Raw genomic sequence first — 27691 nt, 5'->3', positions numbered from 1 at the left:
GTATTTGCATACAAAAATATTTGTGACTTTACCTTTTTAAAATAACATCTTTAACGGACAGAACGCGCTGAAGAGTGAATGGAAATGAGCAGAGGCAAAGCGCGTGCACAGCTCTGAAGGCGTTTGGAACAGGGGGGATAAATGGTGACGGAGGCTCGCCTCGGGGTGAACACACAACACACAGCGCTCAGATGGCGTGTGGCAGAACCCGGCACCTGAAACCTGTGTAATTCTGCTAACCAGGGTCGCCCCAATAAACTCAACAAAACAAAACAGAGAGGTCTGAACTAGCGGTCATGGTCCTCCATTACCCCTTCAGAGGAAGCACTTACATTGCTCTGTGGGCGCCCCAATCCCAACGGCATGCAGTCTCCCCGCAACCGTCAGACTAGGGGCCCCCTGGTTTCAGACGCATCCCTCCGAGGAGGCCCAAGCCGGCGGACACTAATAGCTGACGTCACGCTGACGTCACGCACGGCCCACCGATGCCGGCGCCCGCTGCGGAATCCTGACGGGAAAAGACGCCCAGCGGGAGACGTCCACGCGCAGCGGAGGCCGCGAGTGGCGTGACGTCAGTACTTCGCGCGAGCCGCCCTCGGGGTCTCGTCCTTTTTCTCTTTTAGGCCCCTGGGGGCTCCAGGTGAGTGGGGAGGGGCGGACGTGACGTCATCTCCCTGCGCGGCCAGGGGCGGGGCTGGCCCCCCTCCCCCGCCCGCGTCCCTGGCGTCGTCCTCGGGTTTGGCTCCCGCTGGGGCGAGGCGAGGTCTGGGCGTGCGCGCCGTTTGTAGGTCTCCCCCGGACCTCTGGCCCTTCCTCCCCGAGTCCTCGCAAAACTCGGCGTAGGTGGTTTTCAGCTTTGAAACTTGAAGGACCGGAGGCTCAGAGCACTGAAGTAATTGGCGCAAGATCGCACGGCAGAGCGGCCCTCCAGGTAGTCTGTTCATTCTCTTCGCCATGGAAGGAGCGAAACCGTGTCTGAGGAAATGTTTTGAGGTGATTCGTGTGAGGCGCCTTACAGCCTCCTTGCCTGCGGCGGGTCTGTCCGTCCGCCCGCCCCAGAACAGCGACCAGTTCTGATTTCTAGCTGCCCCAGCCCCTCGACCCAAACGAGAAACATTCTGTATCCTGAGCAAAAGCCTGAAGCCGAGGTCGCAGATTTTACCCCGCAGAAGCTGAGAAAATGAGGTGTCTCAGCTGCGCCCTGCTAATCACACAGACACACAGCCACATGCCCACCTTATCTCGTTTTGGGGGTGTGCATGTGTGTGTGTGACTGGCACCACCCTCCCTACACTCATCCAGGCTGAAAATCTGGTATCCAATGGCTCTTTCACGCCCTGCACATCTGATTAGCCAGACTCCTGGCTCCTTTTCCTTCCTGTTCTCTACTTCCACTAGATAAGACTTCATCAGATGATCTCTGACCTACCCCTTCTAATTGGTTCATTTGTTCAGTTAATGTTTATTGACGTTCAACCATTAAACTTTATTAAGCATCACCAAACATTGCCAGATTTACCCCTCCTCAGCAGCTAGTGGGATTATACTTCTTGGCCCGGGATCAATGCAATAAAAGTGGATGGGACTGTTAGTTTCAGACACAGCATGTAATTAATTGCCACTTTCAGGCGCTCCAGAGCTTTTTTCCCCTCTCTCTTGCCCAGCAACAGGCAACTTCCCTATGTCAAGGGTTCAGAAATAGCCAAAGTAAAACCAATGAATTACTGGTAAAAATATATCGTGGGCACAGTAAAAAGACCGTTTGCAAACCCAGAGCACTCAAATCAAAACATGGAATGAGGCTCAGGGGTAAGCAGTTTGCATAGGGAAAAAAAGGGTGTCTTCAGAGTGATTGATAATTAAGCTAAATTAATGACTAAACTGATTTTATCTGCTCAGGCGCTGGTCTTGGTTTGCTTTTGATTTTACATGAAATGGTGGCAGCTTCCTCAGCCTGCACCCCCGGTTAAGATGGGCAGAGCCCCCCTTCCCCAACCAGGCAAGGCATCCTATTTCTAACCATGACCCTCAGTGGTGACATGAAGTGTGCACAGAATTACCCTGATTTTCATTCTCTTACATTTTCTTGCTCCTTCCCATAAGTTCCTTAACTTCCAATATAGTTTGTCATTTATCTCCTCTTAGGTTATAGCTCAACTAAACTGTTAAATATTTTTAAACAGTATATTCATGGTTAATGTGGACATGATGTCAACTTTTAAAATAAACTATTTAACTCTGCACCTAACCCTGACATGGCATTCACATTTAAGACACCTTCCAAGCATTTACCCAAGTGAACAGGAAATGGGAATTCTGTCTGTCTTCATCCATGTAGGGGGAAAAAGTCCCATTCATATTAATGTCTGTATTATGGCACCCACCAGCAAGCCCCCAGCTGCCCTCACTGGAATTCCTGAGAGTACCCAGGTTTGTGTGTCATGTGTCCTCAGCAGAAGTCCCTTATGTCACTGTCTTGCTCTGGCTTTCTCTTTTTGCTATCCACTTTTCATGAGGGTGTTCAACAGACACAACCTCATGGATATTTCTGCAGGCAGTAGCCCTTGTGAGAATGGCATTGTGGATGCTGAGGAGACTAGCTCCTGTGGCCATGATGTTGACCTTCATCACCAGGGCCTGGCCCACCACCAGGTATAACAGTCTCACGGTTGCCCATGAAAAGACAGCCTTCTTTAGGCCCTCAGCTCCCAGTTGCTTAAAAGTAATGGAGGAAAAAGAAAAGAAAAACTAAAGGATATCTCCTCAAAAACAAGAAACAGTCTTTAGACACACGATAATCCTAATACTTATGAGGAAATCAAAACTCTCTGACCAGTTTGCTGATGAGTGCTGAGTACAGAGTCAGTTTTACGAATGTGGAAATAGAGGCCTTTTGGAGAATGTGCAATCCTTCTTCCTCTTCATGTCCAAGAATAACCTTAGCACCCTCTCTTCTACCAGCTTCTCTCCGGCTGTTGCATGGGTTTTGGCAGTTCTGATGCCTTCTTACTACTCTTTGGAGCCAAGAAAGTGAGTACAGTAATTTGTTCTTGACAGCTGGCACTGGTCACTACTCTCTGGCCTAAGTTCTCCCATTCCCGTGGCGCTTGGTTCAGTTAATGGACTCAACCCACTGTTCTGGCTTAAGGGGAAATTGATTATCTTTTGTTCAAACACAGGTACATGTAGAGTATGAACTTCTGTGCATTCACATGAAAACTCTCAAAGATTCCACTAAGATATTTAGCTAAATGGTCATGAAAATAATTTAAAAAGCTTGTTACTGTGTTCCTTCTCTTTGGCCTTAAAATAGTTATGCTATCGAGCACTTTCGAATTAATACACTGAAGTATGTTCAGAGAAAAAATAAAAAGATGAGCAGATCCCCCATGTTGACCCATGATGGACATGTATCATGAGAAAGAGAAATTTCTTTTGTCTTGAGGCACAGACTTTTGGGGTTTTGGTTACCACAGCATAAGCTAGCCTCCTTTGATTGATAAGTACCTATAGTAGTAAGCAAAAACAAGTTTGGTTTCTGTCCTCGTGGAGCTTATAGCAGAAGTAGCTCTGTAAAATACAGATGTGATTATGCCCCCTCCCCTACTTCAAAACTTTTCTTCCCATTGCTTGAAGGATAAATTTCAAACTCTTAGTTTGACATTCTAGGGCCTTTACCACTTGCCTCCAAACTGCACTTCTCTTTCCCCCTGTCCCATCCATTTTAGGTCCAGCCAAACTGGCTATTTACAGCCTTCATCCATATGCCTTCAAACCCCGGCCTGAAACGTCAACCCATGCCATATCTTCAGCCTAGGGTACCCTTTGTCCATGTTTACATACTCTAGTTTACCACTTTGTGCTTGTTAAAGTTAAATACTTCCTGCCACCCCTACTAACCCATAACACTCATTACAATCTTAATTACATGTTTCAGTCATTGTCTTCCTCCAGGGCTCCTTGAGAAGTTCATCTTATTTACCATTGGGTCGGGGATATATAGGGACTAAAATGTTTGTTAAGTGAATGGATCACTTATTGAATCCTTCAAGGTTCATTAGAAATGCTGTCAATTCCATGTATTGGTTTCCTATTACTGTTGCAACAAATTAACACACAATTAATGGCTTAAAACAATGCAAATTTACAGTTCTGTAGATGTTGGCAGGGCTGTATTCCTTCCTGGAGGCTCCAGGGGAGAATCTTTTCCTTGCTTTTTTGAGCCACTAGAGGTTGCCCACATTCCTTGGCTTATGATGCTTTTATTTCATCTTCAAAGCCAGCAATGTTATATCTTTCTGAGCATTCTTTTATAGTCACTTCTCCTTCTAACTAATAACTCAGCCAGGAAAGCTGCCCCAATTTTAAGGATCCATGTAATTCTACTGGGCTCTACTGGATAATCCAGGCTAATCTTCCTGGATTAATCAATATACTTAATCATTTTTCCTTTTGCCAAGCAAGGTAACATGCAGAGATTAAAACAAGGATATCTTAGTGGGGATCATTATTCTGCCTACCACATTCCAGTCTTTTCTGCTCCTCTCTCTAGCTTCACATTTACCCTTCAACATCAACCAAATAAAGTCTTCCCTAAAAATTATCAGGGATATTCTAGAAGTAGGGAACCATATATAGTCCAAACTTAGACACTTTGGAGAGTGAAAGGGAGTACTGTTAACATTTATACCAAACCTACAGGTGTTCAATGGACTGACCAGACATATCAGAATGAAATAAGTATGTGACCTGTGTTGACCCTACCCTGTGTTGAAGCAACACTGTTAGGGACTTCTACCCTCTAGCCTGGTTCCTTAGAGAGAAATCAAGGAAACATTAGGATGCTTTACTTTCCACTGAAAATATATGCTTTAGGCTGGAGATCAGACACTTTATCTGGCTCAACAAACTAAACAGGATCTTTTTCTCCATTGCTTTAACAATATAAAAATAACAACATAAGACAATATAATGTTTGTATTAGAGACCTTAGACTTTTATCTATGACATATTATAAATATTAACTCACAATTTGACATTTGTCTTCAATTTTGTTTATAATGAAGAGTCCTTTAGCAGGCAGTTCTAATATGCCTTTTAGATTCATGACAAAAGATAAAAAGAATTCAAGGTCAGAAAACTAGGAATCTGCTCATCTTGGACTTGTAAATGGTGACTTTTTCAGTTTTGGGGAGAAAGGAAAAAACATAGTAAAGGAAGGATCCCCTAGCTTTTCCTTTATCTGATCAAGGCTTTTCATTTCAAAGGTTTGTTAATCCTAGATCACAGAAGAGCCAGAAGATATTTCAGGAAATCATTCTGTGACCTTATTATACAAATAAGATGTGTTTACCCAAGGTTAGTTATTACTCTGCAGTTGCAAAATAGTGGCTTTCCAATTCTATCATGCCCTCCACATTTTTCTGTATAAAAGAGTTTTCCTTAAATGCACTGACAGTTTTTGTTTTTATTTTATGAATGTGTTATAATTCATGACCTTTTTTTTTTTTTTACTGAACTCAACAATGTTTAACATGGCTTTATTAGGTGAATGAAAGTATTCAACATTAAACTTGATTTACTTCACATTAAATTTAGCAAGTACATTATTAGCAAATCTTAAATATTCCAAGTCAACCAAATTAAAGTAAAGAAGACCTCCTCTCAAATAACTTTTCTGAGGAGACATGAAGACTAAAAGAGCCTATGACTTGAGTTCGGGTCTCTAGCCAACAACCACTATATCATCACTAGTCAACTCATGCAAGGGAACCTCAAAGTTGAGAGGTACAGGCCCCTTCAGGATCCTGCCAGATGCAGGAAAGGTATATTTTTTTACCTTGGGGCAATCTAGTGGACCCTATTATAAAGGATGTAATCAAATTTCACATCATCAATAATGGGACAAACCACACTACATGCCTCCTAATGGATGCATTGGGGAATACACCATTACCTGTGGAATATTCTTGCAAAAAATGTTTAACCTGAATTTAACCATGACAAAACAATCAGACAAATCCAGACTGTGGGACATTCTTTAAATTATCTGGCCTGGACTCTTCAAAATTTCTAGGTGGTGAAAAACCAGGAAAAGGCATGGAAAATATTCTAAATTAAATGTGATATAACCAAATGCAGTAGATCTTGGATCAAATAAATTCAGTTGTGGACTATTAGGTAATATTTCATTAATGCTTAAAACTGTATGTGTAATAATGATACTGCTGTTATGTAAGAGAATGTCCATTCTAAGGAGGTGGATGATGAAGTATTTAGGTGTGAAGTGTCAGGATGATTGCAGTTGTGGGTGTGTGGGTGTGTGTGTGAGTGTGTGTGTAGAGAGAGAAGAGAGTGCACAAATATGGCAAAATTGTTATAATTGGTAAATTTAAGTGAAAAGCACACTAGTGTTAATTTTACTCTTTTTTTTCAAGTTTTCTGAAGGTTTGTAAATTTTCAAAATAAAAAGTTGATGAAAAGTTATTGTTTTCCCTTCCTGTTCTGGAAGGAGTCCCATGAGGATCCTAGAATGGGTGTAGGGAGATGGGAGAGAGGGGGTTTGTGAGGAAAGAAGACTGGGAAAAGGAGAGTTCCTAGACACATTCTCAGCAAGGCCCAGGATCCTGGTTTATTAGGGTAATTAACAGTGATGACTGGAACAGCCTCCAATTCCCCATGGCTTAGCACACTAAAAGTGTATTTCTTGTAAAAGCCAAACCCGGTGACAAACCAGAATTCACACTCAGTTCTGACTCCAAAGCCTATGTTCTTTTCAGTCCAGCACATTGCTCCTGGGGGAGGGACTTGCCTATGGGATCCTGAGGTTAGGATGAGACTGTCCTCCATCCAAATCTGACATTCTTTTTACTCTGCATGATTGGATCAATCAATACTCCATCCCAAGAGGCAGCCTGGGATCCTGAGAAGACCTCATGTTAGGGTCCAGACAACTCATTCATTTGTTCTACAAATATCCTTTAAATACCTTTAGTATCCTCAGTACTATTCTAGGATTCAACAGTGAATAAAGTCCCTGCTCCCAAGGAGCTTACCTGCTAGGGAGGAAAGAAACAATGACTAAATAAGTAAATAATAAACTGAGGCCATGATAAAAGCTATGAAAAAATAATAAAGCAAAGCCAACAGGTATTGAGTGGCAGGGAGGAAGAGGTCCATTTAGATAAGGATTGGGGGAAACCCTCTGCACATTTGTTTAGAGCCCTGAAGGATATAAAGCCTGAACCATTTGAAGGTCTGAGGAAAGTATATTCTAAACTGGGAAAACAGCAAGTTTAAGGGCCTGGAGGCTGTAACAAATTAGAAGTGATACAGGGACATTAAGGCAAGTGTGGCTGCAGGAGAGAGAGGTGTGAAATGTAGGAGACAGGTACTAGACAGAGTAAGAAACAAATAGAGGGTTTGAAGCAAGGGGTGATCTTTCATTTTAGAGCTCTCCTGCAGAATTCTGTGTGGAGAATGCAGCCATCCAGCTGGGAATTGATGGTGGCCAGTGGTAGCAGTGTGGATTGAGAAGTGGCCAGAGGGAGATGTGTTTTGAAGGGAGAGTTGCCAGGATTTGTTGATAGATGTGAGATATAAGGGGGGAAAGGAAGATGGCTTCTAAGTTTTTAGTCCAAGAAATACTCTGACCATTCCCACTTGGTTATAGAAACAAAGAAATTTAATGTTAAAATAATGTGGTATGTGCCACATTATTGTTAAATTCATTGGTAAAAATTATATATTTTTAAATCTTGGCAATAAGAGGACTAGGTTCACTAGATTCAGTAACTGCTGAATCAGTTCCTCATATTGTTAAAATCATGTTGATAATATTTGTTATGAGATCTGTTATGAGATTTGGCAAGAACAAAATGAGGTAACATTTGTGAAAATACTGAGATAGTTAAGTCACCTAATAACCAACTTTAATATTTGTGTGCACTTTCAAGTTACAGTGTGCTTTCTCGGGCTTAAAGTAATTCAATTTGCTAACAGTAAATATTACGCTAAAAACCTGGTGGACTGAAATCCCTGTGACACAATATCCCAAATTAGGTTAAATAATTATTAGTCTCTCTGTCTTCTTTCCATTTCATGGTCTCTCTCTGGAGAGAGAGCTCATGCAAACAAAAGTGGCCAACCCCAGGGTCTACAGAAGCCCTACTGATGCTGTCCTTGGGCTGTTCCTCCACATACTCAATGCACTGCAGCCTCTGTGGCTAGTCCCTCCATGCCACTTCCAAGGGACAAGAACTTCAGGACTCTCCATGTGAAATTCCCCGTCTTCCTTGGTTTGGCAGAACCCAATTTTTCATCGTCAGGACACAGTGAAAACATGAATGTTTTTTTAATTGGGACTGATGACCAGAATATAATTACATTTATTAATAAAACACAAAAAGGAAGGGTTTCCGATTTCTTAGAAGAAAAATAACCGGGGTCAGCGCCATGTGGTAAGTGTTAGAAGACTAAACACCGGCGGCATTTGTTGTTCGGGGAGCTCCCCACCACACTGCCCATGCTTCAGCAGGGACAGCCGCTGTCAGAGCTGCCGTAAGAACACTTCACAGTTGACTCTTCACACAGAAGACTGGAATGATACCCTTCCTGTTTAGAAGCTCTTGGTGCAGAGAGAACTTATCAATGTGAAAAACAGAGTCTTGCTTCTCGAATTCAAGGAAAACCATGAACGAATCGGTCATTTTTTCTCTGGCAGTCTGCCAGAGTACTCTGTGCGGAATCCTTTCCATTCCTACCACATTATCTGGGCGAGGGGAGAGGGAAGGGTGGAAAGGTACCAGTGGACTAATGGGCCTCTCGGGCGATGCTCTGTGCTCCACGCCTTCCTGCTGGCAGCAGGTGGAGAGGGAAGAGGCTGCCTGCCAGTTACCTCTTCTTGGAGCCATATTTTTGCCATCATAGAAGAGATTTGTCTTAGAGCTCCCCAAATGGACGGTCTTTGGGCAACCATCTCTGTCCTTCTGGATGGCACACTCCTTGCAATAATAGGCATCAGAGACTCCAGGGCCTCCACAGGCCGCACAGCACCCTGATAGGAGCCATGGTCACACTCATCACGTATGCGCATAGAGGAGTCACGGGTCACACACTTGCCATCACATTTTTCACATAGTCTTCCAATGGTAGCACCAGCCTGCTTGCAACAAAAGATCAAGTCCAAACATCAGCTTTTTAAACTGAAAAATTAATTTTAACACAAGTCAGTCAGTGCTGCTGCTTTATTTGCCATTCTTTATTCCTATGCCCTGTAAGGATTTTTTTTCACCTGGGAATACTTAGAACATTAGAAATACTTAACTGATATTTCCTTTCAAACTCTTTAAATCTTTAACCAAGGAACATGCCAGAAGTGTTCTGCTTTGGGTTGCTGTAGATCCATGGCAGTGTTTTATTTTGATAAATTAAAAGCTTTGTTTTGCCCTGGCCCGTGTGGCTCAGTTGGTTGGACGGCGTCCTGGGCATCGAAAGGTTGCCAGTTCAATTTCCCCCTCAGTGCACATGCCCAGGTTGCAGGCTCGATCCCGGGAGGGAGTGTGCAGGATGTTGATGGGTATTCCGCTCCCGCATTGATGCTTCTGTCTCTCTGTCCCTCTCCCTCTCTCTCTCAAAAGAAAAATCAGTAAAATATTTTTTTAATGTTTTGCTTTATTACATATAGATACCAGAGAGTAAAGTGCATGACAATATTAATTGTCAGGGCATAAATATTCACAGCCTCTTTCTTCTCACCTGCTATGAAATATTTTACAGTTGTCCACCTAACCTTTCTCCCTTCCCTCAGTTTTGGGCTTTATTAGTAGATCAGAGGGAAGAGTGTACGGGGTGTGCGTGTGTGTGTGCGTGTGTGTGTATTGGAGGGGAACATACTAGGGAAAGCAGGAGGGAAATGCCAAAGAAAGATTGGTAAAATTTACATTGAAAAGAAAGCAAATGTCTGATGGAAGAAAATAAATTTGATCCTAGAGAAGAAAGGAGAAAAGGCAAGAGAGTACTCAAGTTTCTGAGAAAATATTAGTAGAGATTTTGAGGAATAGCTGCTATATGGGGGAGGGATGTTGAAATGACAGATAGGAAAGAGCTACTTTATAAGTTTTGCTCTATAAGAGTGTATCTGCCCACCACACACACCTAGCACTTTCTGAAGTGAAGGTTTTAATTGCTTTCAATATTTTGGGGAGATTGTTTTCTCTGAATTTATATAATAATAATACTGGGCTACAAAGGGCTTGACAATTCAAACTACCAAAATCTCAGAACAACAGGACATATTTTATATTTAGACATTTTCTATAGATATAAGTTAGTGATTTCTAATTTTAAGATGAAGATTTTTTTAAAAATGTAGGGAAAGTATAAAGGGATGATACATTTTTTTAAAGATGCATTTTTGAGGTTTTAATCATTTTGTGAAACTTTGGGAAAACTACTATGAAGCATTTAGCATTGCTCCTCCCCTGAGGTCTTCCTAAAATCAGAAACTCCTTTTGCCACAGTCTTTCAGCATTTTCTCATATCTCTGTTATTATACTCAGTTTATTCTGCCTGGCTTGTTTTTTCAAAGAAATTTCTTATAAAAGTATAATATGTTGGCCTGGATTTAGTCTTTTCCCCCCACAGATTTATTGAAGCATAATTGACAAAATATATTTTATATTGCACATATAATATATTAAAGTATACAACTTGATGATTTGATATACATTGTGAAAGGATTCCTACACTTGAGTTCTTTAATATCACCTCACATAGTTACTTTGTTTTTGTGGGAGTTTTTTGGCAGGAATGCTTAAAATGTATTCTCTTAGCAAATTTCAAGTATACAGTACATTATTATTAATTACGGTCACCATGCTGTACATTTGATCCTCAGAACTCACCCATCTTATGGAAAGTTTGTACCCTTTGAGCAATCTCCCCCTATCCCCTCCACCTCTCAGCTACTGGCAACCACCAATCTACTCTGTTACTATGAATTTGGCTTTTTTAGATTCTACATATAAGGGAGATCACACAGTATTTGTCTTTCTGTATCTGGCTTATTTCACTTAGCATTGCAAATGGCAGAATCTCCTTTTTGTGGCTGAATAATACCCCATTGTGCATATATACCACATTTTCTTTATTCATCCATCAACAGACACTTAGGTTGTTTCCATGTCTTGGCTATTGCAGATAATGCTGCACTGAACATGGCAGTAGAGATACCTCTTTGAGTTAGTGATTTCATTTTCTTTGAATACATACCCAAAAGTAGGATTGCTGGATCATATGGTAGTTATATTTTTTATTTAGCCTGGATTTATTCTTAATTATGTGTTGTAAGCTCATTGAAGACAGAGACCATACCTAATTTATAAAACAATATCATGGCAATTAACAGCACAGGCCTTGAAGTCAGACACACCTAAGTTTGAATCCTGGCTCTGCCACTCTTCAGTTAAAATACTTTGTCTTTTTGTGTGTGTGTTGAACCTTGTTTAGTCTCAGTACTCTCATCTATAAAATTGAGATAACACCTATTCAAATCTCTCAGGCAAGTCATGAACATTAAATGAGAAGGTGTATGAAAGTGTTTAGAACAATGCCTGGCACACACAAGTATTCAACCAGTGGTAACTATTATTATGTGTATGTCTTCTTTATTATTTGAATTGCTGTCGTGTAGCACAGAAGTGGCTACTCAGATCTTTGCTGAACTAATCATTGCTAAGAGAAGAGAACCATGAAAGGAACCTAGGAGCTGGCATCCTTATTTTATTATATCTTCATTTTCCTCAGTAACCTTAAGATTTGGAGTCCCAGGGTCTGCTGTGGAGGCTTCGAGCCTGCTTCTAGCCCAAATGAGCCTTTTTAAAGGCAGGGTGGGAGGGAAGAGTTCATACTGGGGCCCCCTTGGGAGTTCTGAGCCTCTCAGGGGAATTCCAAGTCAATGTCTAGTTCCTTCACTCTTCCTCCCCTCCCCCACAGCATCTCTGGAGAGTCTCCTCATGATGGGAACTTCCAATGACTAACCTGTACCTTTGTGGGTCCCCAGGAGTTGGATACCCACTTAAATACCACTTCCTGCATGAAGCACGTCCTGCTTTTCCAGGTCAGAAAGAGTCTCCCCTGTTACATCACATAGCACTCATTGCCCTATTCTAGCAATTAGCCTTATGTCATTACCCCCTGTGAATTGCAAGGTCTCTGAGAGCAAAGTCTGGCTCTGGTTCCTGTTTGATCAGAACAGTGAGCTGTACATAGTTCCCAAGTAATGACTGTTATACTAAATTATACTGAAGCTGGTCTTGGGGCTGCAGCTCCAGCTGAGCTAAATCCCAGGCCTTGCCCTAAACTCTAAGGTGTTACCCTGATCCTCGGAGCTTTAAGATACCCACTTCTGCTCCCTATGAGAGAACACAGCCTCTGGGCAATTAACAGCCTGGAGTTCATTGTTTGATTCATTGTATAAAGTTCTCAGCAATAGATTTCAAAAAGCTGGCAGGAATCCAGAAGAAAAATTTTATATAGGGAATAGATAGGGGTTTACAAAATGGTAACATTGAACTTTTTCCTCTCCATAATTTAAAGTTGATTTTTTTACACCACCCAGCTATTACATAAGAGTGTGCTGGAAATTGAACAGCTGAAAACAATCTGAAAAAATTCTGTCTCTATTAGCAGAGTTTACTTAGTAGTTATATGAAAATATAAAGCAATAATTTATTTGGTCCTAAATATAATTATCCTAAACCATCCAACATGTACAAAATTATAAATTTTTCATTCCAAATTATCATTACCACAGTCTGCTAAAGTGCCTGGCCAAATATAATATTTTATAGCTATTATTCTGAGTTGTTTAACTTAATTTAGGTGAAATAACATCTCAGGAAAAGTTCGCCATCTCAGCAACTTGCTTTTCTCATTTGACATGGAAAAAAAAAATTTACCCTTTCAACTTCATCTTCCACTGCTTGGACCTCAGTTTTGCTTGAAGAATGCAAAAGTGTCTGCTCTCGATTTCATGTAGCTTTTCACAAATTCAGTTAGTTTCCTGAACCCCTCGGTCAGCCCATCCCCAGTGATGGCACAGCAGGGCTGCACGTACCAGCTCCGGTCACAGCAGAGTTTCTTCACTTTAAACATTCTGGTGACGTCCTCGGCAGTCAGAGCTCCGGGAACATCTTGTTTGTTGGCTAATAGAACAACAGGTACATTTTTAATGTGTTCATTCTTCAAAATGCGCTCAAACTCTCTCCTGGAGTCTTCCAGTCGCTGTTTGTCTGTACTGTCCACAACATACACCAGCCCGTCGGCGCACTCACAGTAACAGCCCCACACAGTTCTCATTTTCTCCTGTCCTCCAACATCCCAGACGGTGAATGAAAGACTCTTTTCCAACTCGATCATCTCCACATTGAAACCTACTGTTGGCATGGTCACGATATCCTTAGCAAGCTTTAATTTATAAAGAACAGTAGACTTCCCAGCAGAGTCAAGTCCCAGAAGAAGAATTTGGGCTTGTTTGGCTTTAGGGTTTTTAGAACTCGACAGACCCATTTTAAGTTTTTAATGAATTCTTCTGGCCAGAGACAACATTTCCTTTCCAGGTCTTGCATGAAAATGTTAGGAGGAAAGAAGAGAGCAGATGCTGCATATTATATTCTAAGAAGAGGAACTTGTGTGTATTTATGCTGTAGCTTATCAGCTCAATTATGGGCAAACAGTGTTTTATTTGCAGTCCCAACCAATCCCGAGGAATCTGTGGTGTGAGTAACCAGCCAATGTCATAGTAGCTCAAGGAGGGAATTCTTTATATGTGAGTAGAACTCAGGAGGGGCCTGCCTGAGTAATGCTGCAGCTTGTTCTCTTCCAGGTATTGGAAATCTAAGGTAACCAAAGGTTCAGACATGCACAGGGACATGGGTTGACAGTAGAATAAAACTTAACTTGACAAGTGGTTTGTAGAACTTCTCTAATTATTTGATCATTTATCTTATCCCAGTTGTAAATAAGTAACCAGACTTCTGAAGTCATAAAGAGAGAGTTTATCTCATACTTCCCTGTGCAGTATCTTTAGTACTTTCCCCTAGTCCAGATTACTCAGTAGGAAACTTAAAACCACCCAAGGTTGTCTGAACCTTACTCCCATAATCACATAGAGAATCACTTCTTTAATCTTCTAGGTAGAAAATTTACACTATTCACAAGACCAGATTTACAGAGGAGGAAGTTTATAACACAAACACTTTTGAAATTAAGCACACAGTCTGATTAAAGATGACAAATTCATTTACTTGGAATCAATATCTTGAAAAATATTTCCATGTATTTATCTCCTCTCTTTCTCAAGATTCCACCAAGATGATGGTAAAAAAATAATATTAATAAAAGGAACATATAAACCCATAAAAAGAAGACAGGAGAGTCCATCAAAGGGTGAGTTTAACAAAATTCTGGCAGATGGAACATAGATGTGAGATGAGTGGTAACTGATACAGCAGGTGAAGCTGAGGCTTGGGTGCTGATTAACAGGTTATAAAGGGAAGGGGTGAGATAAGGGACTAAAAACAGAGAGAGTCAACTAAAGATTTGAATTGGGAACAAAACACACACACCCCCCTCTGCGGAGTGACATTGCAGCGGTGGGAAGTTACTCTGCAGGCACAAAACTGAAGGGTTCTTTTCTAAAGAAATTGAATGATGTCAGAAAAAGAAACCTCCATGTTTTTGCAGTTGGGAGTTTACACATTTTAATGCTTAATTCAACATTCAGTTAACCTGTAGCCATCCTGGCAGCTGGCAAACATTGCTCATATACACAGAGTTTCCAGTCAGCTTTTCAGCACACAGAGGTTTCTATATTTAATATATGAAATGCCTTTAATGTGAATGAGGGAAAGACCAAGATAGAAATAAGAACACTTTAAGAAAGTTTGGAAAAGGTAGTGCAGGGAACAGAAGAAAATAAGTCTTAATCAATATTGCCATAGAGATGTGAAAAGAGATTGTATCCATAAAACAAAAATGGATGCTATTTAAAAGGCCACTCAAAAAGAACAACAAAACTCTTGAAAATTAAAAACATGATTTCCAAAATTTAAGTAAAGATCAACAATAGGTTAGAAAGAATCTTTTAGAAGGTAGAAAATAGAAAATATGAAAGATAAGAGATGTAGAGGATCAATCCAGAAGTTTCAACATCTGACTTACAGTTCTTTATTCCAAAGGGAACAAAAAATATGCGAAAGAGGAAATTATAAAAAAAACAATATAAGACTATTTTCCAAAGTGAAAGAAGGAAACTTCCAGATTGAAAAGCTTCCCTCGGTGCTTAGCAAGTAGGTTTGTAAAACAGCTATAGGCATGCAATAAACATTTTATATTTATTAAAACAAATTTTATTTTTTAAAATTAAGTAGACTATTCTGGGTGCAGAAAGTACGCTTATGAAGAAATTATTCAAACCTAAGTTTTTAACCAACTCACTATATCTCAAAACCCAGACATAACATTTCCATTCATTTATTCATCCATCTAAGTCATTCATTTGACAACTATTTATATTGATTGCCTACTTTGTGAACCACCATGCTAGATTCCAGGGAATCTAGATAAATTAGGTCTACCCTTAGGAGGTTTCATTGGAGAGAAGGTAAAAAATATGTGAATAAATAAAATAATAATACAAAGTAAAAAAAAAAAATTGTAACTGTTATTAAGAAAAGGTATCCTGGATATTCAGAGGTTCAGGATAGAAGACATTGGGGAAATCATCTAGAGAAGGTTAAATATTGAAGTGAGCCTTGTAACGATGTGGTGGGGGAAGGACCTTAATTAAAGAGATGGTTTGTGTGAGCAAAGTCTCACAAATGGGAAAATATAATGTGTATATGGGAAGACAACAGGAATGCACAGTATATGCACGTGCATTTTTTTTCCCTACATACATGTTTATTATGAGAAAGCCATCACAGAAATCTAGATTGTGGGGCATGCTACAAGGCAGCAGACTTGGACTCTTCAAAGTATGTCCATGTCATGAAAGAAAGGAGAGGAGAGGAGAAGGAAGGAAGGGAGGAAGGGGAGGGGAGGGGAGGGGAGGGGAGGGGAGGGGAGGGGAGGGGAGGGGAGGGGAGGGGAGGGGAGGGGGAAAAAGAAAAGGGAAGAATATTCTAAGTTAAAAGATGCATGACTCCCAAATAGATTGTGTGATATTTGATTGGATTCTTTGTAAAAAAAAAAAAAAAAAAAAAATGATTAAAGAAATTATGACAATTGAGGACATTTGATTATGAACTATTAGATGCTGTTATTTATCAATGTTAAATGTCTTAAGTACAGTGATTTTATTGTGGTTATATAGGGGGATGTCCTTGTTCTAAAGAGACACGTGTTAAAGTACTTAGGGGTGATATCAGCAAATTAATTTCAATTGATTTAGCAAACACACACATACAGAGAGAGAGCATGCACAGAAATGTGGTAAAAGTTAATAATTGGTGGAGTTAAGTGAGGGGAATTGGGTGTTCACTATTTTTTAAAATTTTATCTTTATTGTTGAAAGTATTATAAATGTCCTCTTTTCCCCCTATTGACCCCTTCTACCCCAATCCCACCCAGGCCTTCACCACACTATTTTCTGTTTCCTGAGCTATGCATATATGTGGATATAAGTTTTTTGGTTAATCTCTTCCCACCCACCCCTTTCCCCTTCCGTCTGAGATTCATCAGTCTTTTCCATGCTTCCATGTCTCTGGATCTATTTTGTTCATCAGTTTATTTTGTTTATTAGATTCCACATATAAGTGAGATCATGTGATACTTGTCTTTCTCTGACTGGCTTATTTCTCTTAGCATAACACTCTCCAGGTCCCACCATGCTGTCTCAAAGGGTAAGAGATCCTTTTTTTATACAGCTGCATAGTATTCCATTATGTAAATATACCACAGCTTTTTTATCCACTTATCCACTGATGGGTGCTTGGGCTGTATCCAGGTCTTAGCTATTATAAACTGTACTGCTATGAACACAGAGGTGCATAAGTGCTTTGTGATTGGTGTTTTGGGTTTCTTAGGATATATTCCCAGAAGTGGGATCACTGGGTTAAATAGCAGTTCCATTTTTAATTTTTTGAGGAACCTCCATACCACTTTCCGTAGTGGCTGCACCAGTCTGCATTCCCACCAGCAGTGTACTAGGGTGCCCCTTTCTCCACACCCTCGCCAGCATTTGTCATTTGTTGACTTGTTGATGGAGCCATTCTGACAGGTGTGAAGTGATACCTCATTGTGGTTTTAATTTGCATCTCTCTGATGATTATCGAGGTTGAGCATTTTTTCATAGGTCTATTGCTCATCTGTATGTCGTCTTTGGAGAAGTGTCTATTTAGGTTCCTTTGCCCATTTTTTAATTGGATTGTCTTCCTTTTGTTAAGTTGTATGAGTTCTTTATATATTTTGGAAATTAACCGCTTATCAGATGTATGATTGGTATATATGTTCCCCCATACAGTGGGCTCCCTTTTCATTTTGTTGATGGTTTCTTTTGCTGTGCAGAACCTTTTTATTTTTATATAGTCCTATTTGTTCATTTTCTCCTATGTTTCCCTTGCCCTAGGAGATGTATCAGCAAACATATTGCTGCAAAAGATGTCTGAGATTTTGCTGCCTACGGTTTCTTCTAGGATTCTTACAGTTTCACGACTTATATTTAAGTCTTTTACCCATTTTGAGTTTATTTTTGTGTATGGTGTAAGTTGGTGGTCTATCTTCATTTTTTGCATGTACATGTCCAATTTTCCCAACATCATTTATTGAAGAGACTGTCTTGACTCCATTGTATGCTCTTGCCTCCTTTGTCAAATATTGAGCATAATGGCCTGGGTCGACTTCTGGATTCTCTGTTCTGTTCCATTGATCTGTATGCCTGTTCTTGTGCAAGTACCAGGCTGTTTTGATTACAATGGCTCTGTAGCATAATTTAGTATCCAGTATTGTGATCCTCCAACTTTGTTCTTCTTTCTCAAGATTGCTGCAGCTAGTCAGGGTCTCTTGTGACATTGTACTATTTTTTAACTTTCCTATAGATTTGAAAAATTTCAAAATAACATGTTGAAAAAAGAATTTAGGAAATGAGCTAAGCAAATTAGGCTGCAGCCTGAAGTAATGTAGAGAAATAATTCAGCTTACACATGTGGTTAAGACTGTACTTCCAAAGGTGAATTTAGGAACTCTGACTACACTACCACCTGAGCTCTTCCCAACTCCGTATTTTCAATAAATTAACTTTTTACATGTTGAACATTTATTTTTTATTAAACTTGATATATTCTTTATGAGATCCATTGTCAGTATATATATACCTTCACTCTGTTTTCCATTTGACCAATTGTGCCTGGTTTTCAGGATAGCCAAACAAATGAAGGATTAAGCTGTGGATAAATATTACACCCAAATGAAAAGATAATTCTTCTGTGAAAGGGAGCAAAATAACTTCTTTCTCCATGCTAACTTTCATGAAAAAGTCTACAAATATTTTAACATCCTTTCCTATTATCCCACATTTATGGATTCACTTGTCCCAGCCAAACCCAAGGGAAGGCAGGTATTTGTTTTCTGTAAATCATTCTGAGATTATGCAAAAGAAAAAGAAAAAAAAAAAGGTAGAATTGTGAGCTCCTGGCAGGTTCTGAGTAGCACAGATTTATTTTAAAATACAGGAATGAAAGAAACATTTTCTTTAATTTCTTACCATGGAGATGGGAAGCAAGTAGCCCTAAATTAGAAACTCAACCATGTACTGACCAAGTAAAGATATAGAAACTTATCTCTTGGAAGAAAGTGGCAGTTTATTCCATTATCATTATTTTTCACAGATAAGAAAGAATCAGGATGTGGTCATGCGGCTTGCTTAGCTGATGCAGACTTTGAAAATACCCGGTTTTTTCTACAATAACTTTTCTTTACTAGTCTTTTAAAAAATAAAGTATTGGGAAATTGAAGTATCATATACACATAGAAAAAATGCAAAAATCATAAATTTACAACTCAGTGAGTTATCACAAATTGAAAACACCCAGGCAAGCTTCATTTTTAATTTTCCATTTTTTGTTGCAAGTAAAAATTCCAGACTTCAAATGTTTCTACACCAGTTGTCAGAAATATACTGTGTTCTCAAACATGTGACTTAAACAACAGGCACTCATTGTCTTTGTGGAGATTCTTTGATGTTCTGAAGAAGGGTATCTTCCAACCCACAAAGCTTTTCCAAGTGTTTTTCCAGGACAGGACCAACACTTTTATCCACATCACCAAAGGTGGAGAACTTTTTTCATCACATGAGTAGACCATTGGATCTGAATTCATATCTAGCCCCTGGCATTTACTAAGTGTTGAATGGTGATAAAATCAAGGCTGTTGTGATAACTACTTATGTTATATAAAATAAATGTAAAAGCACATTTCACAGAACCTGACACATGATTGATGAAAATTTTCTTTCTCTCCTCTTACAAGTTTTGTATATTAGCTAACATTTTAAAATACCTGCAATTCTTAACCTTTCCAGACAAGGAACAATTTGATGATTACCATCAGAGAATTCCCCTAGCAGAATAAATTACTGTGTGCTGGACTTCTTTCCCAACACCCCAACATTTTTATTCCCCCTCCCCCAAATAAGATTGAAATGAACAAACAGACAATACAGCAGCAAATGGACAATCTGAGGGCCATCTGGAACTTGGGAGGGGCAGCCAAACTCTTTTCCTTGGTGAAAATGGAGATTTATATTATAATTTATATATAGTATCCTCTGAGTGTCTGCCCAGCCAGCAACCAGGGGCTCCAAAGAACTGGGTGGTGCAACCTGACCACCTTAACCTAATTGGTCTCTTTTTCACTTTAGGTAAATAATGATGCAAATCATAGGTTTGCATAGGTCTCCATTCTTTATGATTTCTCATTTCTCTTCTAACCCATGATAAATCTGTGATTATTCATTCAACATTTACTGAGTGCACACTAAGTGGAAAGCTCTGTCTATCTGCTGTGTTCAGGATAACAACGTTCACCCTTTGAAAAGTAACTGAGGGTTGAACTATTTTTTTTAAATCTTTCAAAAATATACTATACACAACCTTGCCATCTTAAAAAATAAAAATTTTATTTAAAAGCAGTATTTTTACAATTTTAAATCATCTGAAACATCAGAAATCTAATGTGAATTATGAATTTCACTTTGTCTGTTTTCTTCCCATCCTTGTTTCTGTGCGTGTACAATTGTGGCATGCCTCATGCACCCATTCATCAAACTTGTATTGAGCATGTAATATGCCTGGATACAATGAAGACAGTGGTGATATGCATGTAATCAAACTAGTCTCCATTTTCAAGGAACTAATGGTCTAATAAGGAGACAGGTACCAACATGGCATAGATACTGCTATAAATAAGGTAACTAGGCCTTAAGGAAGCAGAGGTGTCATCAAAAAGAAGGGTGGAATTGCAAGTTGTGTCCAGGAAACTGGAAGCCATTTCGCACCTCTGGAGCTGAGAAGTGTGGTGGTGGAGGAGTGAGAGGAGAGCACGCTGCAGGCCTGTGTCAAGCAAGCATGGCTCATGCATGAGGTGCTCACATCGTTTACCGTCCAAACTTGGACAATTATGAAAATAGAAGGAGTACTTCTGAAATAGTACTGTACTGGGAAAACTAGGCTCTGTGGTCACCCTAACAAAGGCTCTATGAGACTCGCCTGCCTTCATGAGAGGAAGGGAGCTGGAGCTAGTTTCAGGATGAAAGATTTGAGTGCTATGTCCGCATAGTGTCTTCTCAAGTATGCCCACTGTCACTCGCTGGCATTCTCCTTTCTCGTCTTTCTAGATGATAAACTAAGAAATCAAAGTCATAAGAGGACACAGTGGGATAATAAAATCTACTCAACATAGTTATTACTTAATGCTTCCTCCAAGGGGAATGGACAGCAATGGGAAGGAGTGTGTGGTTAGGGCTGAGGTCATTCAGATCTCTCTTCACCCTCTTACCTCCTTGCTCTCTCCTTTTTCCTTTATCCTTTCGATTGATTTCTTTCCCCTTTCTTTTCTTCTATCTGGTTAGGTTAAGTCAGTGAAATGCTAGAGCAGTGGCCAGGAACAATCACTATTACTTTAAAAAGTATTGAACTGTTATTATATATTACAGCCTAGGTAAACAACTTTCTCACTTCACAAATTGGGCTTTGTTTTTGTTTTACGTTATGATTTCATATAACCTGAGCCAGCAATTAGCCTTTCTTGAGGGCAATCAAGTTCCCTTCCCACTAGCCCCTACTGTCCCTGTCCCCAGCTCTAAACCATGAGGTTGTGGAGAGAAATAGTGTCAACATTCTCCTGGGTATCTGCACCAGTAAACTTGAAAATGAGTTTAAAAGTTCTACCCAAACTTGTAACATGGCTAAAGGGCATCAAGATAAAAGTTGAGAACCATATGGGTTTCAAAGTTCCATTTTGAAATAAAATGGTCCTTAATATGGTCATATTAGAAAAGCTCATCTTGTGCCATTTTTAATTTGTACTAATTAAATTTGTTAGAAGTATGTAAATAAAATAACAAATTTTATTATTGCCTTACTCTTTTCTTTCTTATCTTTAAAAAAATAATCCCTTCCTATATGGTAAGCATGAAAGTAAAAATGATGACCATTTAAAAATTACTTAATGTGATTCAGGTCTCATTTCCATAAAGGATATGAATAAATATGTGACCAAGTCAAATTATCCATATACTAATATACCCAAATAACAATTTTTGATGAGATATTCCAAAGGGAAATTTTGAGTAAGAAGAGATAAAAAGAATGGTAAAGTAAGAGAATAAAGAAAATGTTATGACACTTAAAGTGACAAGTGACATAATAAGCCAAGCCACCAAGAGATACGGCCTCCTCTCAAGGTTCCCCAGGCCCCATCCATTGCTGCAGGACCTCAGGACTGGCTTTCCAGGAAAAGCAATTGAGAGTCAGAGGAGATGGAATTATTTCCGTCAAAGATTCTGCCCTCGCACTTGTATTCTCTATTGGCAGCCCTCTTACCTCAAATAGTGTAGCCTGTGGCACACAGTTGGTTTGTGTGCACAGCTAAAATTAGCTCCAGTATGAGAAATTTCAGGGTACGAATTAAATACTCTAGAAGTAAATCAAAGTATTTAGCTTGGTACAGGCTTGAAGCACTGAACTTTCCAGGTTTAATTAGTCAAGCACAGACTGAAATCAGACAGACCTGGTTTCTAATCACAACTCTATCGGGTTTTTTTCTGTGTAAACCTAAGCAAGTTCATTTCTTCATTTGTAAGTTGGAAAATAATATTTTCTACCTCTCAGGGTTGCTGTAAGGAATAAATGAGATGCAACACAGCCTAGTACATGATACATGATGCACATTCAGTAAATGGTAGTTGTTATTTTATCATTGGTCACAGGGATAGCAGGTGGATCTATATCTGCTGGGAGTATAAAGCTGTATCTTGGCGTCATGGGGAAGATTACTGTGGTCCATTATTAATGTCTGTGTGATGGTTAATTTTATGTGTCAAACTTGACTGAACTAAGGGATGCCCAGATAGACATTATCTCTGGGTGTGTTTGTGAGAGTATTTCTGGAAGAGATTAGCTGAGTAAGGAAGATCATTCTCACCAATAGAGCTGGGCATCGTCAGATCCATTGAGGGCTTGGTAGAACAAAAAGGCAAAGGAAGCATGAATTTGTTCTGTGCTTAAGTCAGAACATCCATCTTCCCCTGCCCTCTGTCCTCCTGGTTCTTGGACTTTCAGACTCGGACTGGGTTTTATGCCATTGGCTCCCTTGGTTCTCAGTCCTTAGGGTTTGGACTAAAACTACACTACCAGCTTTCCTAGGCCTCCAGCTTGCAGACAGCAGATCATGAATATTCTCACCTTTTATAATCACATGAGTCAATCCCTTTTAATAAACCTCTTTCTATATATATCCATTATATCTGTTCTATTTTTCTGGAAAAACCTGACTAATACAGTCTATTATGAATGTTGGAGGGGCAGAGTACCATATTTGCCATTCTCAATTGCTGGTATCAGACACAACATGGTTCCCAGGCCTACAATCCCTCCTCCCCAGTTGAGGCCACTTGACCCTCTTTTAGAAGTTAAGTGTGTAGTCCCAGTCCTGATCTGAGACATCAAGTACATAGCAGCTCCAATCTTTCTTTCTTTCTTTCTAAGACCCAGCACAGAGTCATCCTTACCACTAACCTAGTCATAGTGGAGTATTTTAATTTTAACAACTAGGCAACTACCTTTGTAAATTTAATATAATTTGATTAATTTATTTTTTGGCTTTTAAAAAATAAGTCCTAGTCCCAAATGTTAAACCCAAGTCTGGTACTAGGTTTTTTGCACTCCAGTTTCTTTCTAAAATAGGTGCCCTGACTCACATTTTCCATACACTTTCTAAAACTAGCATTCCTGCCCTCGCCAGTTAGCTCAGCTGGTTAGAGCTTTGTCCCAATAAGCCAAGGTTGTGGGTTAGATCCCAGGTCAGGGCACATGTAAGAATCAACCACTGAATGCATAAATAAGTGGAACAATAAATTGGTGTTTCTCTGTCTCTCTCCCTCTCTATCTAAAATCAATAAAAAAATTAAAAAAACTTTAAAAGTTAGCATTCCTAACCCTTGGAATCTTAACTTTCAGGATAAAGCCTTTTTTAAACTTTGAAAATTCTTGGTTGTTGAGTATGGGCCTCTTATTATTGCCCACTCTGCATTCTCCATCAGTTTTATATCCAGCTACGTGTTGGGACATCTTGCTCCACCAACCCTTTATTGAATACTTGCCAAGCCAAAAATATGCACATGTTTGCATGAAAACATTTACAGAAATCTCAGTATGAGATGTAAATACTCAGAAGTAAGAAAGAACTAAAGTTCACAAATATACAATGTGGCTTTCCCTTAAATTCAGTATAGAAAATTTTTATTTTTTCGATTTCATGGGTTGACCAAAATAAAATGTATGCATCAAGAAATATCTTTATGCAAGAAATTAGACAAATATTTATTAATTGGCATGTGCCAAGCACTGTGCCAGTTAGTGGGAGAGTAGTGGGCACCAAGGCTACTAAGAAGCCTAATGGAAGAATCTGTGACTCGGTGTTCAATCAAGGGATTCTTTCCAGGGTGGCTGTGTGGTCTGAGCCCCAGTAAATTATAACACTGCGAAGGATAACCAAGTATGCTACAGGGGGATTTGGACCATTCTTGAATAGTCTAGACTGTGGGGGCCCTTCATGGAAATCACAGCTTTCTCTTCCATCAAAATATTTCTCCAGTGGAGTGCTACTTCTCTAGGGGTTAGGGCAGAAAGGGCCCTGAACAGAATCTTGACACCTTCTGTTTCAGCCACCCTCCAGAGTTCCCATTTGGATTGGAAGAGTGCCTTTGTTCCTCAGATTATGTGTAGGAGCTAGCTGGCCAACATCAGCCAGTTTGATGACCCATCCAAGCTTGTCCCCAGCTCGGGCTATTAGCTTCTTCCATTTCCACAGATGTTTACTGATCATTTTCTCTCCCACCCCAGGTAAATGATCTCCAGAATTCTATCATTACAAGCTCATAATGACCCCGTATCTGACATAGCCTACTGAAATAAGAGGCATAATTTTCACTAAGGGAAGCAGAGGCACCTATCTTATCAGTTGTGATCCAGAATACCAAATAAGTAAATCTGTATTTTAGAAAAGTCATTAAATATTAATTCGAACAGCATCCAACAAACCCAAAAATATAAAACAGTCATCCAAGAGTCCCAAGTCAGAGGAAAAAGCAAGGAGATTTGCAGATGACATGACTGTTTACCTAGAAAGCCCAGAGAACTGGATGACAAAGACTTACATTGTGGCCAGATACAAGATCAATATACAGAGATAAGTAGCATTCCTCTTATCTAGCAATAACAGAAAGATCCCATTCTCACTAGCAATAAAAACTGTAAAGTATCAAGGGACAAACTCAGTAACATATGTGCAAGACCTGTATGAAGAAAATACTAAGTCCTTACTGTTAATCTTTAAAAATAACTGAGTAAAAGCCAAGGTATAGCATTGCAAAAATACCAGTTCACTTCTAATTTAATCAGTAAGTTGAATTCAGTCCAATCAAAATCAATCAGTAACAAATATTTATAGAACATTTAATTATGAGTCAGTTATATTTTAAGCATTGGAGGTATGGTGGTGAATGCTACAGACAAAACCCCTGCTCTCGAGTTTACATTGTAACACAAGGTGGAGGGGGAGATAAATATACAAACAAACAAGATGCAGAGCTTCCTTTCTCTTTCTGGGGCCCAGGTTGGTTAATGGAGCAGCCACTACCATTAACATTGCTGGTCACCATGGTGGAGGGGAAAGAGAGCTCTGAAGGATCTTAAATAGTGAATTTAATGATCTGGGCCAGAGGTGTACTTACCACTTCCACTCACAGTCCACTGACCAGAACCAGTTTCATGACCCCATGTAACCACCAGGAGGAAGGCAGTGCAGTCCCACTGTGCACCCAGAAAGGAAGCAAACCAGATCTGTCTGACAAAGAGTTTGACTAATGACCTCACCCTATTGATGGTCTGATATTTTTATCTTTCTACTTTTTAGGTTTAGATCTTAAATCTGCCTGAAACTTCTTTATGGACAGTACATCTGGGCTCCAGATGTACAGTACATTTTTCTGTACTATTGATTTTAAAGCCCCCTATTAAGAATTGTTTTTGGTTTTATGCAATAGACACCAAAAAATACCCAGTGGATTAAACAAATTAGAGGTTTTATTTTGCTCACACAATAAGAATCTAGAGTGAGGCAGTTCAGAGGTGGTGCCTCTGATGTCATTAGACACCAGCCTTTTCCTGGCCTCTTCTATCTACAAAGCAGGATAGGATATATAGGGATTAAAAAAAGGACATATTGCCATTGCCAGAAAATATATTTGTGTGTGATCAGATTATAAATTATAATTTAAAGGGAGCAGAACAGTGCTTACTAATGGGTTAGATGCGAGTAAGAGAGAGCAATATAATTTGTAGGTTTTTTGACTAAACAGTTGGGAGGGTAGTGATTCCTTTTTGAAGAGGGCTTTAAGGAGAAAAACCACAGTTAAAATGTGAGTCCTTTAATGAAACTTGACAAGCTGATTAGAATTTGACATGGAAGAGAGGGGTAGAGGAGGAGTCACAATAGCTGATAGAATCTGCAGGTATGTTTAGGGATCTGAGAGCAGAGGGACCTGTGCTCAGGAAAGGGTAGGAGTGGCAGGCCGACAGGTCTAAGACAGCCCCCAAGTCTTCCACATCCCCCAAGTCTGCAGAGAGGCACAGGAGGACAACAGTTTGCCAGTCCCTAAGCGGGGCAAGGGCGTGGCTCAGGGACAATCACCACAGTGAGGGTAAGTTTGCTGCACGCGCTGGACTGGTGACTGGAAACAGCGGGAATGTGGACATGAGCAGTGAATACCAGCCTGGAACCCAGCACTTCATCCATGTTCCCTAGAACCTAGGTGCCACTCTAGGGAGATGGAGGGGAAAGGGGAAATTCTGAATTCACGGGCTTCACCAGAAATGATTTAAAAAAAAAACAGAAGTAAGCTTATCTGCAATCTACTGACTGTATTTCTGCTATCAGGAAGAATGAAAGTTTGAAATAGAAATTTTTTAAGTTCAGTTTTGTGAAACGAAAACAGGTCTGCGCAAAGGACAGCAGTAACTGCCAAGAGGGTGAAAGGGTTTCTCCAAGCGCAGGCAGAGCTTGAAAGCTGGCTGTCAGGGTGGCCCTGGTCAAGGACCCACACCCAACCCTGCAGACAGAATGTTGACGTCGGAGTTACCCCACGGCCAGGCCTTTGTGTACACCACTCATTCTGACCTTGCTTTCCCCACCGCCCCGCCCCCCCAACCTTATTTTTTTTCTTCTGTCTCCATATTGACCCCTGTAACTAATAGCCCTTTCCTCTTTATGGGTGATCTTGAGAGAGCAGGAAATTAGTGGGGGGCAGTTAGGGTTGTGAAACTGTTGGAATCTAGTGCCCTGAAGCCAGAGAGAATAAACAGAAAACAAAGACCTTTGTCCAGCTCTTTGATTTGATTGGCTTCTCTAACTCAAACCCGCAGCTTGGAGATTCACAAGTTTGTGGCTGGTTGTTTTCTCCCTGGCATAGACCTTGCTAAAACCTATTCCCAGGGCTGGGATCCTGGGGTACCAAAATCAGGGAGGCACTCCTTATCAGGCTGCCCCTGAGAGCATATGCCTCTTTAAATTTTGCATCCCAGGTGCCTCACTGCCTCACGCCAGCCTAGGACCTGCTGCTTTCTCTCACCTGGAAATAAAACTTCTTCCTGGGGCATCTGAGAGCAGAGGGACCTGTGCTCGCTTCTCTGGCAGGGCCAGGGTCAACAGGAAAGGGTAGCAGTGGCAACCAGACGTATGTAAGCCCCCAAGTCGTCCACATCCTGGCCCCACTGTCTTTGTGGGCAGCTTGTTATCTGCACCTCGATGCCTAGGTCTCTCCTCAAAGCACCCACATCCTCGTGAAACAATGAAGAACTCGAAAGGCAGCAGCAGGTCAACCCCAGTTTGTCACCCACTGGGCAGGATAAGTAGA

At 40.2% G+C, this 27691-nt stretch overlaps 1 protein-coding gene, 1 long non-coding RNA gene and 1 pseudogene across 7 annotated transcripts in view; 1 reads left to right on the top strand and 2 right to left on the bottom strand.

The window, feature by feature from the left end:
• Window positions 1-714: 714 nt before the first annotated feature.
• Window positions 715-27691, top strand: part of LOC308558029 — a 56276-nt gene continuing 29299 nt past the window's right edge. For all 3 annotated transcript variants that reach the window (XR_013998930.1, XR_013998931.1, XR_013998932.1), the window contains exons 1-2: window positions 715-931; window positions 2962-3030. This is a non-coding gene — a long non-coding RNA (uncharacterized lncRNA). The remainder of the gene's footprint in view (window positions 932-2961; window positions 3031-27691) is intronic.
• Window positions 8893-9187, bottom strand: LOC308557889 (PHD finger-like domain-containing protein 5A pseudogene; annotated as a pseudogene). Its single transcript has one exon. The product of its transcript is annotated as a PHD finger-like domain-containing protein 5A pseudogene (transcript).
• ARL14 (ARF like GTPase 14) lies at window positions 9040-13633 on the bottom strand. 3 transcript variants are annotated; one of them, XM_081139062.1, is made up of 2 exons: window positions 12960-13633; window positions 9040-9163 (listed from the first exon to the last, which is right to left on the bottom strand). In XM_081139062.1, exon 1 carries the CDS (start codon window positions 13567-13569, stop codon window positions 12991-12993), a length of 579 nt encoding a protein of 192 aa, XP_080995188.1. In that variant the 5' UTR covers window positions 13570-13633; the 3' UTR covers window positions 9040-9163; window positions 12960-12990. The 3 variants fall into 3 exon arrangements, with proteins under 3 accessions (XP_080995188.1, XP_080995187.1, XP_080995186.1); XM_081139061.1 differs by having other exon boundaries at window positions 9040-9160; XM_081139060.1 differs by having other exon boundaries at window positions 9040-9630; window positions 12960-13631.

This window comes from Miniopterus schreibersii, assembly GCF_964146895.1.
Source record: "Miniopterus schreibersii genome assembly, chromosome: 5".
In the NCBI taxonomy this organism is placed as follows: Eukaryota; Metazoa; Chordata; class Mammalia; order Chiroptera; family Miniopteridae; genus Miniopterus; species Miniopterus schreibersii.
Note: the sequence above shows the minus strand (reverse complement) of the source record. Positions and strands in the feature narration are given on the sequence as shown.